The 20,918-nt window shown below is 46.9% G+C and overlaps 2 protein-coding genes and 1 non-coding gene across 7 annotated transcripts in view; all 3 read left to right on the top strand.

Annotated features, from left to right (window-relative positions):
- Nucleotides 1–8: 8 nt before the first annotated feature.
- Nucleotides 9–12,510, top strand: LOC116947018 (uncharacterized). Its single transcript, XM_032962367.2, has 14 exons — nt 9–166; nt 1,634–1,729; nt 2,265–2,357; nt 2,771–2,885; nt 3,501–3,680; nt 4,375–4,704; nt 5,236–5,334; nt 5,630–5,756; nt 6,524–6,672; nt 7,529–7,670; nt 8,197–8,324; nt 9,181–9,310; nt 9,894–10,195; nt 10,520–12,510. Exons 1-14 carry the CDS (start codon nt 149–151, stop codon nt 10,573–10,575), a joined length of 1,965 nt encoding a protein of 654 aa, XP_032818258.1. The 5' UTR covers nt 9–148; the 3' UTR covers nt 10,576–12,510.
- On the top strand, nt 1,992–2,057 carry LOC116947056 (small nucleolar RNA SNORD82). Its single transcript, XR_004403640.1, has one exon. It is a non-coding gene; the product is annotated as a small nucleolar RNA SNORD82 (small nucleolar RNA).
- A 2,181-nt stretch (nt 12,511–14,691) lies between the features above and the next one.
- Nucleotides 14,692–20,918, top strand: part of LOC116947017 (uncharacterized) — a 48,197-nt gene continuing 41,970 nt past the window's right edge. For 2 of the 5 annotated variants that reach the window (XM_076070201.1, XM_076070202.1), the window contains exon 1: nt 14,693–16,094. In XM_076070201.1, the coding sequence (XP_075926316.1) occupies nt 15,902–16,094 (193 nt within the window). In that variant the 5' untranslated portion in view covers nt 14,693–15,901. Of the gene's footprint in view, nt 16,095–20,918 lie in introns of all 5 variants that reach the window. The other 3 variants (XM_032962366.2, XM_032962364.2, XM_076070200.1) reach the window with 3 other exon arrangements.

Raw genomic sequence — 20,918 nt, 5'->3', positions numbered from 1 at the left:
TGCACCCGCCCCTTTATAAGGCCGTCACGTGGACCGACGCTCTCCTTTCCCCCCGCACTCGAAGCAGTAGGCGCGATTCGTGTGCGCTCCCCTCCACACAGAGACTCAGAATAACTCTTCCCGTCTTCTTCCTCACAATACTTCCAACATGGTGAAGGCAGCCAAGGTGAGATGTCCGCGCGCAGCTGTGCTGCGGCGGCTTTAGAAGAGCGGAGAGACGCGGGGCTACCGCGAGGGGAGGGGGCGGATGGACGCCATTGCCGCCATTTCTGTTTGGCGCAAACAAGGATCCTTCGCTCGCCTGTTCCGAGACTTGTCGCGTTTGGCGAGATGAATCTTAATTGTTCGACGTTGCCGTTGTTTTACGTTTTCGTTGTATTCGCGTTGCTCGGTCGTGGCGACGGCTGGCGGCGTTGGGAAGCTTGATGCGTGGCGGCAAGGGTAGAGTGGGTGGGGGGAGAGAGGCCTAGGCCCTCATCACGCAACAGAAGTGAAATCGCGACGCTCGCTCCGTTGTTGACTGAACGCGGCCTCGCAACGCGTTCGCTTCTTGTTCACGCGCAGTTGCAGAGTGCTTATAGACGTGGCTTGAGCCGTCGTCTGCGCTGTTCGCGACGTTTAAGCGCTGACCCCCCCCCACCCGCCCCCCACGTGGGTGAGGCCTCGACGCTGGTTCGGATCCTGGGACACGTGTCGGTGTAACGGCACGTGAGCGCAACATTGACGGGGCTGATGATTTGCTCGAGTTGTACGGTTATCGGCCGTGGTTTTTGGCTTGACGGCGCATGTTTTAGACATAACGGGGTTGAAATGTTAGCGGCGTGGCCGACACGTGGCGAACACGGCCCCCCCTGGACGAACACGTGCAGAGCAAATGGCGGCTTACGGGAGAAGACCCACGTTTATCGGTTGCGTACTTGGACCTTTTAGCGCTTAAATCTTAAGTGACTGACATTTTTAATGAACTTGATCAATATTGTTAGTCCTTGCCTTTGGAGAGACTTTCTGCTGTTCGTGCAGTTTTAACGTAAGTTGGACTTTTTTGGCCACGTGCTTGTACAGTGCCTTGGCGAAACATGTGCTCGCTAAGTGTACTGTCCCCCGAAGTGCTCATTAATGAAAGCCGATGACTTTTCAAGTATAGTTTTAACAGTATAAGTATTTACTATTTTTTTTACTAAAAAGCAAGACTAATATTTAGATTTTTTTGTAAAAAATTCAAGTTTTTACGATAAACTGTTTTGCCTTTAATTTTTTAGTTTTATGTACTGGTAAACTATTTTTGCCTGGTTAGGTTGCCGGAAGTTAAATTTATGCTGCTAGATGTCTAACTTTTTTTAAACTTGACATTCTCAAAAATGCGTTATTTGCACTTGCCTGTTTATTTTAAGAGTAAATTGTTTGGAATACACTAACAATTATTTAACGCGGTTGTAACGGTGACTAATCACCGAAATACTGTACTGCTTTAAATTTGAGGCGCATGGGAGGCACATGTGGGACTATTACATTTAGACACCTACGTTGGCTTCTTTCCCAGCGTACGTCCCCCATAGTGTCCTCAATAACTGGGGGGTTTCACCCCTGTAGAGAATGGGTGACTTAACCGCCGTCACGCGCGTGTGCCTTGCAGGCAACTCCTGTGAAGAATGGCAAACCTCAGAAGAAGGCGCCACCTCCGCCCAAACAGGTGGATGAGTCGAGCGAGGAGGATGACTCCGAGCCAGAGGTAAGCGCCCACGTGGAAGCAGCCCTATGCCACAGCTTGAGTTGTCGGTGACAAATTGCATTAAAAGTTTTTTTTTAAGTTAATCGAATGAATGTAAGCCTTGGTGCATTGTTGGTGGAATGGATTTTAAGTGTCCTTTTGAGATGTAATATTTTCCGCATTTGTATTCCTACCTTACATTTTTGGTGTTAAATCACATGGGCAATGCATACTGGCTGCGTGTGCAGTATACAAAGGGTGGTATCTTGCAAATCGAATTGGAGGCACGTGTGATGAGTAGTTCAAGGGACTTAATTCTGACTATTGATGATGGAACTTACTGATGTGCCTGCTTACCATTCACAAATGTTCAAGTGCTGCCTACCTGACCGTGCCACCAAGCTGGCCTGTCTACACATTAACATGTAACCTTGTAGCAGTTGAGTTGATCAATTAAAGTCGATTCTTACACTGACGGTGCTAGGCTTGATATATGCAGACAAATTTTAGCATGACCAATGCGACCTTGGCAAACACAAACCACTGCGCTGTGCAGGTCCCTGTGAAGAAGGCAACACCTCTGCCGAAAAAGGCTGCTGCCAAGGTGACGGTGAAGCAGGCGTCTGAGGACGACAGCGAGGAGGAGGTGGTACGTATCACTTTGCGGCTATTGCACAATTAATTATGTTAATCCCAATTTATTCGGTGTCTTGTTGAGCACTACTGGCTCAAATTATTTTCGTTTCCCATAGCTGAGGCCTGTGTGGTAGCAATCGTTCAAATGCCTGGTGTCAGTGGTAAATGATGTATGAACTGCTTCCTGCGAACCCCACTCTTTTAAACTGTTTACCAGCATGGTTTACGATGGTCAAACAATCTCCATGAAGGGCATGGTGTGGGGAGGGCTTCATTTGTGCATTGGCAAAAGGGAATTGCGTGAAGAATGGTTGATGTAATTACAGTGGGGAATTTGACATTGTGCACTTGAAATGATGATGGCTAGAACAATCCTAAGGAGACAGAACCATTTAGATGTTTGTTTTTTATGACTTGCTCTTTCAGGTGGTTCCTGCCAAGAAGGGCAAGCCTGCTGCCAACAGTAAGGCCGTGGCAAACAACAAGCCGGCTGCCAAGAAGGCAGCACCCAAGAAGGCCGAGAGCTCCGAGGAGGAGTCGGGTAAGTGTGCAAGAGTTATTGCTCCCCGCTGTGAGTGCATCGGCATATCTCTGACCATCACATTTTCTTTGGTTCTTTCGGTAAAGTCACGTAGAATGAGAATAAAATAATAAATTCATCAAATAAAATAACACAATAATATTCTCACGACGTTTCGGCCACAACACAAGCGGCCTTCATCAGGTGAAGGGACGAGACTGTCTGGTAGGACAGCGCTGGAGTGAAAGAGCCACGTTCAGATCAAGTTGAGGCTTAAAGGTTGTGATCTGAACGTGGCTGTTTCACTCCAGCGCTGTCCTACCAGACAGTCTCGTCCCTTCACCTGATGAAGGCCGCTTGTGTTGTGGCTGAAACGTCGTGAGAATATTATTGTGTTATTTTATCAATTTATTATTTTATTCTCATTCTTACGTGACTTTACCGAAAGAACCAAAGAAGATGAATCATTGCAGTCACGAAAGCTTTAAATCGAAATTCACATTTTCCTTAGGAATTTACTTAAAGTGCTCGCAATCATTGGTGCCTTTTTTCCATGGCAGTGGCCATTTACTTTTGACTTGTGGCCCTTAAGGTAATAATTGTGTTCTGCCATTGGCAATCTATATGAACCCGCAGATGAGGATGATGATGAGGAATCCGAGGAGGAATCCGAGGAGGAGGAGGCACCACCGCCACCAAAGAAGACTCCTGCTAAACCAGCAGCCAAGGCCACTCCCGCCAAGGCTACTCCTGCCAAGGCAACACCTGCCAAGAAAGCACCAGCTGCTGACGATGACGAAGATGAGGACTCTGAAGGTAGTTATGCGCATGCAAATCCATTTGCAAGTCTGCATCTCCCTGCACAGCCTTGCACCAACTAGTTAACTACATCATTTTGTGCGTGCCAAGCCTTCAGCTTTATATGCATGCACATGCATGCCTTGTAAAGATGGTTTCCACTTAATGCACGCAAAGGAAGGGCATGACAAAATCTCTGGTTGGCCATTCTTAGTTTTATGTGTGACTGCAGTAGAATGACTGCCGAATACTTTGCTTAACACTGCAATTCCTCATAAGTGCAGAGGGGGATAGGAAGATATGTGACTGCAATGGCACCTCAATTTTGGCTTGTGCTTTGTCCACTAGATGGCGTGCAAGGTTAACATAAGCATTGCACTTCTATCTGAAATGGTGGACAGTGGCATGCATCTTTTTGGCATCTTTATTCTCGCCCTTGATGTTTATGCATTACGTTGGCTTTACTGTTGGCCTGTATTGTGGTGTTTTTATGAAAGTAAGTGGTATTTTGTTGAATTTACATTCCTAAAAATAAACTTCCTCAAAATAGAGGCAAGTTCTTGTAAGGAGTGAGTTGATGGTTCTGGTCACAAATAACTGCGTTAAAGTATGAATAGTGCAAGTAATTAATTTATGAACTCTTTACTCATGTAGCTGTGCCAGGAGTTACTTCGGGGTCCTGATGGGTATGACCTTTGTGCCTCTTGCACAGATGATGAAGAAGATGAGAAGCCAGTGGCCAAGAAAGCAGTAGCTGCCAAGGCCACTCCCGGCAAGGCCACTCCCGGCAAGGCCACACCTGGCAAGGCCACACCCGGCAAGGCCACCCCAGCTAAGGCCACCCCAGCAAAGGGCAAGCCGGCAGAATCCGATGACGAGGAGGATGAAGATGAGGATTCGGAGGAGGAGTCCGATGAGGAGATGGACGTGACCCCTGCGCCTAAAGCCAAGGGTGCTAAGGCAAAGGAAGAGTCTGAGGAAGAGGATGATGATGAAGAGGATGATGATGAGGATGACGAAGAGGATGATGAAGATGCCGATGGTGAGTTAAATGCTGCAGTGGTACAAATAGTTAAATAATTGAATCTTTAATATTTAACCAATGTTATTTGGGTAACTTTTGTATCAACCATGTGGTGGCTGTATGCTATTCTGGGGATTGGACCAACCTCTACCGAGCCACGGTTCCTGATTACGCAGATCGGAATGGGCTTTGCGCTTTATTCAGTCATTACCTGTGTGCTTCCCTTCTCCTTTTTGAGCACCGGGCTGTAACTGGGCACGTGGAAACCCCACTTGCCCGGTGATGGCAGCTCTGGTTTCGCAGGAGAAGGAGACGAACGCTCAGCACAAAATCACCACGGCGGTGTCAGTCGGACCTCTTTCTTAATGTCCTGTGGCTGCCTGCTGCCATGGTGCTGTGCCACATTTAGCAACTGATGCCGTATTGAATTTTGTAGCACAAATGTTCTTGTCGTTCTGTTACACATTACTTGGGCACATTGCCAAATGAGTGGTGGAAGTCAAATTGTGTTGTGTAAAATGCACTTCTGCTGTTGCTCTGTCGGTACAGAACCTCCACCCAAGGCCAAGGCAGAGAAGCGAAAGAAGGAGGAAGACAAGGCCACCTCTGCATCCAAAAAACAGAAGGTTGATGCTGGTGATAAGAAAGGTATTATACTGTGATGTTCTTGACTTTCTCTTGGCAACTGTGCGAATGAGACTTCTAAATACTGGAATGTGACCTATTACTGCACAGATTCCACACATTTTGTACCATCATATGGAGTGGCAAAGAGTGGGGGGGCTAGTTGGTCCTATGTACCCAGTTGTAATTTATATCAAAATGATTGCAAATTGCGTTTCAGCCTCTGGTGCTTAACTGGTTGTATTGGGCTGGTCATCTTTTATTGACAATTTGTCTTGATAATTTTCTTGGAAGTTAACCACACGTGTTTTGTTTACAGAACGTGACGCCAAGACTCTATTTGTGAAGAACATCGCATGGTCTTCGACGGTGGAAAGTCTGACGGAGGCTTTTGAGGGAGCTGTTGAAGTGCGGATTCCACTGGGCCCCAATGGCAAGAGCCGCGGGTAAGAATTGGGCATAATGTACCTTTTTTTAATTAAAATCCACGGCAGTGCTCTGTAACACACATTGGTGTAATCCAAAGTTTTGTAGGCATGGCCCATTGGCTCACTGAGCCAGCTGCCTGCCAAAATAAATTATGGACAATTGAGCAGCTATAATTATGCAGGATGTGGAACAATCCTGTCATGGGGCCTGCACAGACCACCACAATGCAGTGACTGTTGATACAAACTACTGTTCCCAAGCCAGCCGCCCGCCACAATCCCAGTCAGTCCCATTGACTGGAGATTGTCCAGTGGTGGCTAAGAGCAGTGACCAGGGCAGGAAACAGGGAGCCCCCTTTCACCCATGGGATACCCTGTGCCGAAACCCCGGCTACAAGAGTGCAACTCTGCAGATTAATTTATTGAGTTGAACTTTGAGAAGTATCAGAGCTCATTATCGATGTAAATCTCCATGCTGGGAAAAGGAGCGTCCATAAGGCCATATGGGCAAATTCAGCTGGGATGCACCCAATTTTGTCACTTGTTGGAAGCTGAGCAGGGTGGATCCTGGGAAGTTGGATGGGTGACCACCATGCCTAAAACATGAGGTAGTCTAGGCTCCTATGTATGGGGCTATGTTGTCAGGAGAGGCAGATTTAGCAAAATGTGTCTCCAGCCCCCACTAACCAGTGTGGTAATGTAAGGTCATCCAGCAGTGTATGTACAGAAATGGCTTATTGCACTTTGGAGAGTCGATCGAGCATGTTTGTGGCTGCCCGTTGCAGGATCGCGTACGTGGAGTTCCCCTCGGAGGAGGACGCCGAGGCGGCCATGAAGGAGTACCAGGGTGCCGATGTGGATGGGCGCGCGGTCCTCCTCGACTATGTCGGGGATAAGAGCAACAAGGGTGCGGGGCAGCAGGCTGGCTTCGGAGGTAACGCAGTGCACCACCCCCCCCCCTTCCAGCGTTGAGCCACGCACACATTTGTCACGTGGCCCAGTGTGCTTGTAACGTAGTTGTTTCAAGAGTTTATGCAAATGTCACGGCTGTCCCAGCTGTGTGGGTACCACGTTATAGGAGATTGGCATGAAGACGCAACTATTAAAAACCCATACTTGGCAGTTGTAACCTGGACTGTTGCATCCAACACGAGTTTGAGGTATTCGTAGTTGATTCGGGAGCACTTTGCAGGGACATTGTCGCAGTACATAAAACGTTGCATGTCAGACACTATGTAACGGAATCGGTCAGTGCTCTGCCATAGGGCCTGGACAGACCTCTAGTACAACATTGTGACTACTTGGTGAAAATGACGTGTTGAGGTAGCCGCCCGCCACAGTCACAGTCTCACACCCTTTGACTGGCGATTGTCCAGTGGTGGCTAAGATCAATGTCCGGGGCAGGAAACAGGGAGCCCCTTCAACCCATGGGAGGCCCTGTGCCGAAACCCCGGCTACACAACGTGTGTACGTCTATCATAGCAACGTCTTTTCACGTGGCAAAGGTTGCCAATGGCTTTCGTGCTTGGACGCAGTTAGCCTCCAAGCATAGGTTTATGAATTTGAGGTTGTACCTCAGCTCGCCATTCTACTGCTCAATTCATTACAGGTCAAAATTAACTTTCTGAACGCATTATCCAAGTTGATTGTATTGCTTTAAATCAAACACTAGTTTCCCACTATAGGTATGGTGTTGTGTAAAAGACCCACATTTTGCTGCATCAGACACTCGCGTTTATGCAAGCCTTATTTGGTCATAGCTATAACTATGGTGTTGTCTATCCTCTCAGCAAAGCCACAGGGCCCTGAGAGCAACACGCTCATGGTGCGGAACCTGTCCTTCCAAGCGGACGAGGACTCTCTGCGATCGGTGTTTGAGAACGCTGAGGCGGTGCGTGTGCTGATGGACCGCGAAACTGGCAAGCCCCGTGGGTGAGTCTTCCTTCACATGCACCTGTCGTGACATCCATCCCCTCGTGATCAACGTCATTGTAATATCCCATATTTAGTGCACTGCTGCTGCCATTGTGTACTAGTAATGCGGTGCACATTGCACGTGGTTGAAGGTGTGTAATGCAGATTATGCCATTTTTGCTTGAGCTGACTCCGTTGTGTGTAATGAGTGCATCGTTGTGCTAAAAGGGCATGTCTGCCGAAGGCTGGAAATTATGAATATTTGAGCTGAATCTTATGAAAAAAAATTAGTCGTACTGATCCAGTAATTTTTTTTTAAATGTGGAAATTCTCATGTCCAGTTGGCCAAATCGTTTACTTCAGATGCAAGCAAAGATCTTGAAATATTCCACTTGTTTCCTGGTTGGTGGGCTACTGAGGCTTTGTCAAGTCTTCCTTTAGAACGCGATTGTGTTGGTATTCAGTAGGCTGCAGCAGGCATAATGTGGCGTTCTTCCTGCTTGACCGGGGTCTCGTCCTTGCATGTTTCCCCGTGATGTGGCAGGATGGCATTTGTGGACTTTGCAAGCATTGATGATGCCAAGGCGGCGATGAAGGCGCACAGCGGTGCCGAGGTGGAGGGCCGTGCCATCCGCCTGGAGTTCAGCACGCCGCGTGGCACGCCCGGCCCCAGTGAGAAGCCGCACAGCGTTGTAGTCCTATCCTCACTCGCTCACCGGCTATTGTGCTTTCACTCTTGTTTAGACCGCAAGCTGTCGATCGGACCACAGACACTGCTTTCTCAATGCAGGAGAAAATTTGTAAAATGTTAATGGAAATGTATATTGCAAGGCAGAGGGCAGGTTTGTTAATAGAATGGTGTAAGGCAGTTCTCTTAATTCATTTTCTTCTGGGCCATAAAATTGGCATGTGGAATATCATTTGCTATATACATTATGATGGCTGGTTTCTCCCATTGGCTTCTTGTCGGGGGAAATAGACAAGCATCTTATTGCAAAGACCCTTAAAAATCCTGAGGCTTGGGCTTTTCTAGATTGAACATGCTTGTTTAGGCCTGTCGGCACTGGTGAGATGTTGGGTGTTTTAACACCTGTGTAGCTAAAACTAGCTGTATAAGCTGAGCCAGCCGCCCGCCACAATCCCGGTCAAGTCCTATTGACCGGAGATTGTCCAGTGGTGGCTAAGAGCAGTGACCAGGGCAGGAAACGGGGAGCCCCTTTACCCATGGGAGGCCCTGTGCCGAAACCCCGGCTACAAAAGTATCAATGGCTTGCTTGGTAGTGGGTTAACTAAACGGCTGGCATATGTACAGTTACTTCTGCTCCACACTGCCAACTTGATGTAGTTTGCCGCTTTTATCATTTTGAGTGTTGTTCCACCTTGATTATGCCGGGGGAGCACTTTTTCCAGCTGCCAAAGTAATGTAAATTATGAGTAGCCTCCACAAAGGCTGATCTACACACGCACACACCCGTGTCTGTACACAGGCATGTTGGTAATGGTTGACACTGTGCTGGGTGGGATGCAGGTGAAGCGAGCAGCACGCTGTTCGTGCGAGGCTTGGGCGAGGACACCTCTGAGGACACGCTCATGGACTCGTTTGAGGGAGCCACGGCTGCACGTATTGTCACCGACAGGGACTCAGGCCAGTCCAAGGGGTATGTGTTGTGCATTGCTGTTGCTCTTTTGTCCTCTTTCCCCACTGGACCTAAAATCTGGACCTTCATTTTCACTGCATGCCTCCCCTTCTAGTTAGTAAAATCAGAATAAGCTTGTGCTTTATTCAGTCATTACCTGTGTGCTTCCCTTCTCCTTTTTGAGCACCGGGCTGTAACTGGGCGTTTGGAGACCCCACTTGCCTGGTGATGGCAGCTCTGGTTTCGCAGGAGAAGGATATGAATGCTCAGCACAATCAACCACGGTGGTGTCAGTCGGACCTCTTTCTTAATGTCCTGTGGCTGCCTGCTGCCATGGTGCTGTGCCACAGACCCATTAGCCGTGTTGTACTGTTGCGTTCTTGGATATGCATTAATATACCAGAACGTTGCATAACTGCACATGTCATTGATCTGATATGACATGTATTGTTTTCGAAAGGTTCCTCATAGAGCAAACCTAGAATACATCATTCTTTATGAGGATGTTTATAATCCAAGTGTCTGCTCATGGATATCTTGCTTTTGGTTTGTTTTGAGGGCCTTTTCATCCGCGTTGACCAGTGTGTGTTTGTGGCTGCTCTAGGTATGCCTATGTGGACTTCAGCTCTGCGGACGAGGCCAAGTCTGCGCTGAACGCCATGAAGGGTGTGGAAATCGACGGCAGCCAGATCTACGTGGACTTCGCTCGTCCCAAGGGCTCGACGCCAGGCCGTGGTGGTGGAGGCCGTGGTGGTGGCTTTGGCGGCAGGGGTGGTGGAGGCTTTGGCGGTCGCGGTGGAGGCTTTGGTGGCCGTGGTGGTGGTGGATTTGGCGGGGGCCGCGGTGGTGGCTTCAGGGGGGGCCGCGGAGGCGGTGGCTTCAGGGGAGGTCGTGGTGGTAGCAGTGGTAAGTCTAGTGTATTATGGTCTTGGTCTATAGTCGATTGAAATGTAGTTGAACCGATACATTTTTAGACATGCGTTTCTGATTTACTGTAATACATCCAGCCAGCTGGCACTTTAGTAGTGTTTTAACGTAGTTGTATTGAGTTAAAATCGAAGTGCAGGGTTGGACTGCTCTTGATCCTGGGGTTCATTAGGGTGTTTTTTTGGGATGTCACCGAAGGCTGCACAACAGACATTTGAACAAGTGTGTCAAATATTTTATATTTTTAAATTTGTTGGGTTCTGCAGTTGAACTAAACCTATTATGCCTGACATTGTTTTTCAGGAAGGAAGGATGGCATCCAGGAGTTCAAGGGCAAGAAGATGACTTTTGACAACTGAAATTAACGTGTGTTTTTCTCCATATTTCGCTAAAAGTTATAAAATGGACATTTTGCGCGCTCACACTCGCGCGCAGGACAAAAGGGGTGGATGGGGACTCAGGTCTGGCAGTGCCACGATGCTGGGGCCTGGCAGTCACGCACCATTCCACCAACGCAAAACCATCCACCCCACAATCCCACTCAATGCGCCCCCCCACACCACCAAGTGTGCATTGCAGCCCTTTGCTTGTCGCCATCTGGCTGCTAGAAAAGTCCTGGGGGGGGGGGGGGTCTATTTACATTTAATCTTAGGGCCTCAAAATTGATTAGTGCAGTGCCTTTTAAAATACATTGGGACAAATGGTTATCCTGACTGGTTTTTAGCTATACTGCATGGGCCCATTTATGGCCCATAATTCTACTGTAAAATAAACATTTCAAGATTTTTCATTTTCTGAAATTGCATTTCATAATGGACGTTTCACGCTTTATGTAAAAAAATGCCCCAAATAACCGTTCATTGTGGTACATCGGTTTGATAGTTTATAGTCCTGAAACATTGGCATCTTAACCCAACAGCATCTGGCCATAATAACACGTTCCAAAGGGTGGATGTTTTTGTCACTGATGAATGGCGTTATAAAACTTTTTTGCCCTGCGCCCCTTGTTGGACCCCTTTAAACAAATTATTAGACGTTGCTGACGTGGAAATTGATTCGTTGGGCACCATGAGAGTTCCGCCTGGCTTGGAGACGTGTGCTTGTGCACATGAGGCTGGAGTCTCGAAGCCGTGATTGGAACATTTTTATCCTGAAGCCGCCTCCTGTAGTCAATTTGCATATAAAGTACTTGTGTGTGTGCTTTTTGTTAAGTGGTTATTATTTTTTACTTGTAAATATGAGTTTCTGTAGTTGCTCATTGTTTCTAATTTGTTGACAATGTAACGAAAATGCCACCTGTATTTTGGTAATATCCAAAATGTGCAGTTGCAGGTTTCTGAAATAAACTCAATAACTCCGCTCCCTCCCCCTTATCATTTATTACATGTCGAGTAGATGTCGGCTGTGAATTGTGCTGGTTTCTAAGGTTGAATTAAGTTGCTGGACAGTCCTAACTGCCATAAGCGTTTGGTTGTTGGCCATAACCATAATCGGTTGCTTGTCAATGTTAAATATTGGTTATTACAAAATTACAATGTCCAGAGTTTGTACCATCCGAGATCAACCATCCGATTAAATGATGCGTAAAACTATTGTGATTCTGAAATTATTTCAGACGTTGCGTCGTTTGATTTCCGTAACGATGAGTCGTAAACAAAACAATTTTATGTTCTGTTCGGATGCCATTTAGAATATAGTTTGAGCGATCTGCTCGCAGACCTTGAAAACGATAATGCAATAATAGAAAGCTTTGCGACATCCATGGATTGTGAAGATTACGAGGCTTAGCTGTGCCACATGCAAACGTGTGGTCTTGCCCTAAAAATGCCGCTGATCAAGGTTATGCGCCTGTTGATGCTTGTTTAATAATTACCCAGCACATCTAGATACCAGTGAATGTCATCAGGTTATTGTGCTTTAAATGTGTATGCCACTTGGGAGCTAAAAGCTGCATTGCAAGGTTCACAACCAATTTCATTTTTTCCTCGCCCCTAGTTGCAGTCGGCAAAAAGGGGCAAACGAAGAAACCGGTTTTGTTAGAAAATACAGAAATATCCAAAAGAGCGAATTGTATTTTGTTTGAATGCGTTGAGTTACTTGACAAAGCAGTGGCTGAAGCAGTCGAATCAAGTGCTATGTTTGCAGGTTACTGCTACTTCCTTTCTAAACGTTAGCTATTTTGTTTTGCATGTGTACCATTTTTTTAAAAAGGTGAAACATGTAAAGTAGAACACATGCTTTTGTGATTCGTCATTATTTTACATATTAAAGTATAGTCCCCTATTTGAAACTTGCACATTGTAATTTGTACCTTGTTTTAACGAGTGTTTTATATTTTTGAACACTAACTCATTCTTTTGAAATATACACTACCGGATCTGCAACGTATCTGCACCATTCATTGGTTCAATTGTAAATGCCCTTACGACAGTATTCATCTGCACAGCATGAGGGGGAACCATTTACCACTGGCTGCAGAGTAGTCTGCAGCACGGTTAGCTCTGTACTTTACGAAAGAAGTTCTACATGCATTCTGCCATTGATGCATCCCAAGAGATTTGCATCTCACGATTGTGGTCCAGTTTTCAGCCCCATACAGTATTCAACTTAAGACTCCAGCCTGTGCCATGCTCCATTATTGGAGCCGTGTCCATTCTGTACCCTGGGGCTACGGTTTGTAATGCGCCTCTGGGAACTTTAGGTTGTCCAGTGCTCTGCTCTGGGACTAGGCTATGTACTATGCTTTTGTTCCACTGGTACAACAGTCTGCAATGCTCCACTGGGACTGGAGTATGCAGTGCACCACTGGTGCTGAAAATAAACGCTTCACTATGGTCCAGAAGTCTGCATTGCTCCACTTTAGCATCGTCTGCAATGTTCCACAATTTTGATTTAAAGCTTTCGTGACTGCAGGGATTCGTATTCTTGGTTATTTCGGTAAAGTCACGCAGAAGGGAAATAAAAATATAAAACAATAAAATTATCACGACGTTTCGACTGCAACATAAGCAATCATCATCAGGTGTGAAAACCACAAGAAAATTTGAAAAGTGGCGGTTTTTTTTTCATGAGGCTATCTACATATACAAACAGACAATTTCAACCGAGATGGATTCTGGCTTAGCAATCATTGGAAGGATTTGATAAACCATTTCGGGTCTTGATTGATCACGCTTAAGGTGGCTTTCAGACCGCATCCATTATTTTCGTCTCCCCCCTCTTTTCCGAACATAGATGGACTCGTCCATCTGAACAAACTCAAATCGCTCTCCGTGGTGCTAACGTTATAAACCGCCACTTTTTTTTTCAAGTTTTCTTGTGGTTTTCACGCCTGATGATTGCTTGTATTGCAGTCGAAACGTGAAAATTGTATTGTTTTATATTTTTATTTTATTGTTTCCCTTCGTGACTTTACCGAAAGAACCAAGAATATGTTCCACAATGTTAGAGCAGTCTGCAATGCTCTATTATGGTACAGCAGTCTGTGCAATGATTTACTGGTATAGCAGTCTGTGCAATGATCCACTGTGGTACAGCAGTCTGTGCAATGATCCACTGTGGTACAGCAGTCTGTGCAATGATCCACTGTGGTACAGCAGTCTGTGCAATGATCGACTGTGGTACAGCAGTCTGTGCAATGATCGACTGTGGTACAGCAGTCTGTGCAATGATCCACTGTGGTACAGCAGTCTGTGCAATGATCCACTGTGGTACAGCAGTCTGTGCAATGATCGACTGTGGTACAGCAGTCTGTGCAATGATCCACTGTGTTACAGCAGTCTGTGCAATGATCCACTGTGGTACAGCAGTCTGCAATGCTCCACTGTGGTACAGCAGTCTGTGCAATGCTCCACTATGTAACAGCAGTCTGTGCAATGCTCCACTGTGGTACAGCAGTCTGTGCAATGCTCCACTGTGGTACAGCAGTCTGTGCAATGCTCCACTATGTAACAGCAGTCTGTGCAATGCTCCACTATGTAACAGCAGTCTGTGCAATGCTCCACTGTGGTACAGCAGTCTGTGCAATGCTCCACTGTGTAACAGCAGTCTATGCAATGCTCCACTGTGGTACTGCAGTCTGTGCAATGCTCCACTATGTAACAGCAGTCTGTGCAATGCTCCACTATGTAACAGCAGTCTGTGCAATGCTCCACTGTGGTACTGCAGTCTGTGCAATGCTACATTATGTAACAGCAGTCTGTGCAATGCTCCACTATGTAACAGCAGTCTGTGCAATGCTCCACTATGTAACAGCAGTCTGTGCAATGCTCCACTATGTAACAGCAGTCTGTGCAATGCTCCACTATGTAACAGCAGTCTGTGCAATGCTCCACTATGTAACAGCAGTCTGTGCAATGCTCCACTGTGGCACTGCACTGACAATGTCTCGTGCTCCGTGTTTGTCGATGGGGCCCCAAAGGGGCACGTGCCCCGCGCACCGCGCTCCCGACATGCCTTGCGGCGTGACACGAGTCGCTCCGCCATTGAAGCCGCGCGTCCCGCTCAGGACTGAGTGCTCGGCTGTCCTTGTTACCGACTTGCGGCTCGCTCGCGCTCATGCACGCCTCGCCGCTCTCCTCGTAACACCCGCGGAAGGAGCTTCGAGCATTCATCGAGCCTCGCCGCCGTTGCAGCAACGCTCTTAACTTGGACCGTGGCGAGGGTGGGTGGGGGGAGTCGGGTCTTCTCGGGGCGCAAGCGACGCTGTATCCGGCGGATCCGCTAGACGAGCCCGAGGCTTGGGCCTTGCACGCATCGGAGTCTCCCTCCCCGAGCCTCCGCTGGCGGCGCTCACTGTGCAAAAGATTAGACAGACTCGACGGCGCTCAGATGTGCGACCAGTTCGCGGCGTAGCGACGCGGAGGTTGTCTGCGGAATAAGCGTACGCACGCACGGATGCATTGAAGCGTCAGCTGCGTATCGGTCGCGGTGAGAGTGAAGTAAGTTTTATTGGGGGCTCTGTTCTCTGGGGTAGCTGTGGGTGCTTGGGGCTGCAAGGGGAGTCCTTGGACGGGTCGTTTGGTAGGTGACTGAGCCGGGTGAGTCGGGCAGCTCGATCGGTGGTGCGGTGAGGGCGGGGAGTGAATTTGCTCGAGGGAGTTTGTGTGAGTTGTTGGTCGGGTGAGCCGGGGTTACGTTGCGTTGGCGGAGGAGGCTTACCGTAGCGGTCTGCGTTTGGAATTTGATGTTTTGAGGAACTTTGCTTGCTTGAGAAGGTCGGTTAAGTTTAGCAAGTACTTTATTTTGAACATTCTGTTAGTCGGTAGGTGAATTATGTTGAAGTTAGGTGTGATAGTTGGTCGGTGAGTTGCTTCCATGGTAGGTTAATTGGTATGCGGTTGTTGATTTTGGGTTCATTGGGTGAGTCCTTTTGAAGGTGGGGAAAGTTGGTATGTTGGTTCATTGGTAAGTTGGGTTCTTTTTGGGCTAGGGCTCGTATTTGGTGGGTTGCGTTGTTGAAAAGGTGGACTGGTTGGTGGGTTACTTGGCAGGTGTGGAAGTTAGTAGGTAACTTGTTTATAACGTGGAGTCAATTGGTTGGTGGGTAACTTCGAAGGATCGCCAAGTTGTTCTGGCGACTGTGTGGCTCCCGTGGGCGAAGCGGCCTTGGGGGTGGGGGTGAGCGTTGCCCGAAGCTTTGGTGCGCTCTGCGGGGCGGGCTGCATCGCACGAACGCATTGCTTAATGCGTGACATGGGCAGTAGCATGTGCAGCCGACGAAAAGGTTTCCTGCAGAGCGCCTTTCTGCTGCTCACCGTGGCCGCCTTCGTCTACGGGGCCATCATGTACAGCGAGCTGCACGGCAAGACGCGGCGCGCGGAGAGTTTGTCGATGAAGTATCAGCAGCAGCAGGAGTCCCTGGCGGCGCAGCTCCAAGGTAAGGTGTGCCATGCGCCACCGAATGGGTGGTGGTGGGTAGGTAGGAGCTTCATGATCGTGGTGAAGTTGTGGTTGTATAGGAGCGGTTCCAGGAAGATTTCTTTGTGCGTGGCTTAATTGTTTTTGTTTACAGTTTGTGGCTTTGCTCTCCAACACACCGGTGTGCTGTACTAGTAACGAATTGGCACGTTCTGTTTACGTGACAAACCTTACTAATTGGCTGTGTCGGGTGGTGGCGGGTTTAACGACATATTTACGCGATCTAACCCAAAAACAAAACTGTATTATGGTTGTGTTTACAATTAACAGTAGCGTTGACCGAAACTACAATGCCATTATAGTTGCAATTAATCACGAACGACACAATTGTAATTTACCCACAAGTTTTGGGTTAAGTGGGGAAAGTTTTTTTTCCCTGCGACCCAGATCGGAGGTTGCCTCAACTGGTATGTTGCCCAGGGCATCCATAACATATTTTGGCGGCCCCATGTTTATGGATTTGCACTCGTGTCCATGTGCATACGAGCGCTTAGACTCGGTAAAGATGTCAGTTCAGATCGGAGTCTGGGATAGACTGAGCACAGTGTCATAAAAATATATGAAATATCCCAGAGTCATGCAGTGGGTAAGTTGTTCGATAACATAGGTGACATGTATGTATAGTCGGTGTGCGTAAATTGGATTGTGGAAAAGTAGGTCAAATACCCTCCAGATGCGCTTTCTTGAGCACCCTGTAGCACCATGTAGTGGCATAAGAAAGTAATTTCAGGGCTGTGCATTGAGATTGATATATATGATGACAAAAGGTTAAGGTGTAGCCCTAAAGGTCAGGATATTGGACATCGCCGTGAGAATATTAAGTTTCCACCACAGACTGGTAATGTCGATTAGCTGTGGTTGCCCACCCGTACAATGCTTGTTTTGGGTGGTGGGTATGGTTTGAATTGACTTTTTTTTGTCTCGTACATTTTTCACCCATGGATTTGGCTGCGTGCAGTGTTTGCGGACATTCATCTGTTGGTTGCTGCTGTGGTAAACATTTAACACAAATGTCGACTTGTAAATCACAGTCACCGCTGGGAAGATGTTCCCCGTTACTGCTGATGCCTCACGGTCAAAGAAATCGGGTTCTCCCCAGCTTCCCATCAATATCTCTATTTCCATTGTGTTCAATAAGCTCTTTAGGTAGACAGCTCAGTGGGTGGTGGCTCGAAGACTTGCCCGATGTTACAGTAGATGCTTTGCTCTGCTGTTGGAGACCCAAACTGTCATTGATAAGTATTTTTTATTGGGTATTTTCGTGATTCCAGGCAATTTGTCTTTAAAATGTAAATAATAGCCTGAACACAATCCTCAAATAACTGCCACGTTAACGAACCGTATATATGATTTTAAATGTGCCATTTCGGGCAATGGCCCATCTTAGTAGCAGAGAGATATAATACGTTAGAAAGTCACAGCCGTTTATCAATACACTTGTGGGGAGTCGGGCAGAAGGCCACCTTATGCTGCTGTGTCGTCGGTCATGGAATGTTTTGACCAATCTTAACCATGCTGCCCAGTACGGGTTGACAAGGCATCACTGTGCAAACTGGTCTCCTCCCCCACATAGTTATGTCGCTATTGAATAAGCATTTAATGTTTGCTGTGGATCGTCAACACAAGCCACCTGGCGCAGTCGTCACCCAAGGGACGAAATTGTCTTGAAACACATGTCTACATTTGATACCATTGTGCTGAAAATGAGGGGCATTGTATGACACCAGTATTATAGTCTTGGGTAGATATATGTATGGGTAGCACTGAACATTGTTTTCTGCCTTTGTGTATGCATGGCATATGTGCGGGTTGTGTGCGCTATTATATACTTGTGCTTACGATATTCGTTGAAAGAATATGAATTCCTGCAGTCACGAAAGCTTTGTGTTTACGAGTGTTTTTTTTCCCCCCGGAAGTATTGTAGCTGTTTTTAGCTTGCGTTTACACCTTTGTAGCTTCAGTTCTCTGCGCAACAACAGGAATTTCCCGTACCACTAGTAATATTCTATTCACAGCAATATGCTATTCACAGCAATGCTTCATAAGTCTTGGCATTCCTATAGAAAATGTATTCCCACCCAGTGGTTTGTTGGTTGCAGGAAGGGCAGGCTATTAGTGCTGATTGGTTCATTTGTAACTCGGCTATTATGCTGACTGTACAGTGCTGCAATGTGTTTGTTGTTATATATTAGCCAAAATGCTGGAGCTAAACGCAAGTGTGGCATCCATGCAACACTGAGGGAGGAGTATTAGTATGTAAAAAAAATATTGTGCATCATTATAATGTATGATTTATACCGCACCTCCCAGGCAGTACATGTTAGTAGTAGAGAGATATAATACTTACCCAATTAATACTTACTAATACAAATCAATACTTACCAATATAGTACACTCGATACTTGATGGATATCTGCAAACACCAACCTGCTGCAGAAATCCATCGTCAGCAAATCCCACAATCCTTTAATCCGGATCTGACCTACCGAGCAAGATTTGGTCCTCCTTGAATTGGATCCGGATACTCCATGGAAGATGTTTGGGACACTTTCTCCGGAAATGGAAAATTAACGAGAGTCCATTCTGTGACTGTGGTGGTGTGACGTCTCAGACCCTGCAACACATCGTGAACGACTGCCCAATCAGATCATTCAACGGCGATCTGAAACAAATCCACGCGGCGACTCCTGAAGCAGTCGGATTGATATAAAATCTCGACATCAATTTGTAATCTGTTGCAATCCCCAAAAATTCCATACGAAAGAATAAGAACACTTGCCCGACACAGCTGCTGTATGTACTCTATAGTAGTGATACTAACTTACATCGCTTCGTTCATCCACTTCTGGATGGATGAAGACGTTCCCATGTCATTCATTTGTGTGTGTTTTTTTACCATACTCACGCTGTTAAATTCGAGTTGATTGATGGGGATAAAATCAAGACTGGTTCAGATATTGGCTGTGGCTGGGAATCGAACTCAGGTCGCCGTATTTATAGCAGTGTGCGGACCATTGCTCGACCCCACTATAATGTGTATACAATTTCAAATATGAATCGGTCAGTTATTTTACAAGGTCGTTTTAAATTCACAGTATAATCCCAAATATCAATAAAGTGGTACGTGTATCAACTATAGAGTTTTTGAACGGCATGATTCGGTGTCTCTCTCGCAATCTTTTCAGAGGCTGGGTAATATGGATCGAGAATTATTCTTGGATCTCACCTCTTGGTTGCTTTTAGCATCGTATCACCGTCAGGATTAATGACCTGGCGATTACCGAGTTTAAGTGTGCGTGTGTGAATACGTTTTGGCACATAAGCTGTGATTTGGAAATAGAAAATTGCTCACTCTTGTTATTTACTGACTCTTGTACCTTATTCATTCTTGTCAATTTGTAGACCACTAAGCCGTTAGTGTTTGTATATTAAAAAAAAAAGTGCATTCACCTTGCTGATCTTGATAAACTGCTGCAGAATTACCTTTCAATATCTTACAGCCAATAGTTGCATAGCTGTGGCTTCGGGTTAATGTGGCTATTTTAAAAGTTTGGTACTTTATAAGAGCATTTTATAGCCTTGGGCTCGACAGTCACCACATATCATCCCATTGTGTGGACATTGTTATGTGGCTTTCTCAACTCTGTGTTGAACGTTGCATGCTGATTTAATACTGCACATTGCACATGCGAGTGTGAATTGGTGCCCCCTACGCAGTGATGGGTGTAACCGAGTAGTGTTTACGTTGATGTTATACATTGGACAGTATCCAAATTCAAATATAAATGAAGGAAATGCATGGGCAGTGGTGTACACGTAGCGTCAATGCTGCGTTACAAGCAGTGGTGTAGTGTGGCAGGCATGGCTCACGCAGCAAGGAGTTAAATGGGACCGCCTGTCTAATTGCCCCTTCCTCGTCTTCATCGCCTTGTGTGTGGGGGCCCCCTCCGGCCACTCGGCCTGGTGCAGTTGCACTGCCTGCACACGATAGCAATGCCGCTGCTTGCAAGGGAACACGTCAAAGTGGGTTTACGTTTGGGTAGTGGCTCTTCGTGCAGAGCTTAGCTCAGAAGGTGGGAAGGTTTATTTTTTTTATGTCGGGTTTTCGCATTCTCATGGCCTGGTTTTTGGAATTCTATACAGAAGCAATTCCCTAAGGGCCACAGTTTTTGTTTTGTTCGTGAATATCCAATGCTGTCATGTAATTGACCCGTATTAACGTCCAGCTGTGTATTTTGGATCGTGGTCGGGACAGGTAAAGCGTATGGTATAATGACCTAACAACCACTTGTCAATTTAAGCAGTTGCTCTGGAGGAGATTCATCGTGAAAGCCTATCTTCCTGAAGGCAGCTCCTGAAACGTGAGCTCGGCTCTGCTGTGAACCCACCCAACTCCGATTGAAGCTGCCGAAGTGGTCGAACCGGACGGTAAAAGGAGGGAGAAAACCCTGCACTCCAAGGCCCATTTGCAGCTGAACTATCCTTCCTTTTTTGATGGGGGTGGGGGGGGCCCTCTCGTGTGGCCCAGCTGTGTGAGCGTATCTCCAGTGTTGTTGCGTACTCAGCTGTGGGGAGGGAGCGCTTGTGCGTGCACAGGTTTGCAGCCGCCGTCCCTGTCTGAGTTTGTGTGTGTGTAGTGTAAACAACAGCAGCTTCCGCAGAAATTGTCTCTCTCCACAGCCTCACAATGAGTGTGTGCATTTGGCGGTAGCTGTTGGCATCCCGTGGTCTTGTGTGCAACGTTTTCTCAGCCGCCACACAAACCTAATGCCAGTAAGTTAAT

Source organism: Petromyzon marinus, chromosome 28 (genome assembly GCF_048934315.1).
Source record: "Petromyzon marinus isolate PM22_M1 ecotype Great Lakes invasive population chromosome 28, UKy_Petmar_22M1.pri1.0, whole genome shotgun sequence".
NCBI lineage: Eukaryota > Metazoa > Chordata > Hyperoartia > Petromyzontiformes > Petromyzontidae > Petromyzon > Petromyzon marinus.
The sequence above is the reverse complement of the archived record's forward strand: the minus strand, read 5'-3'. Positions and strand labels throughout refer to the sequence as shown.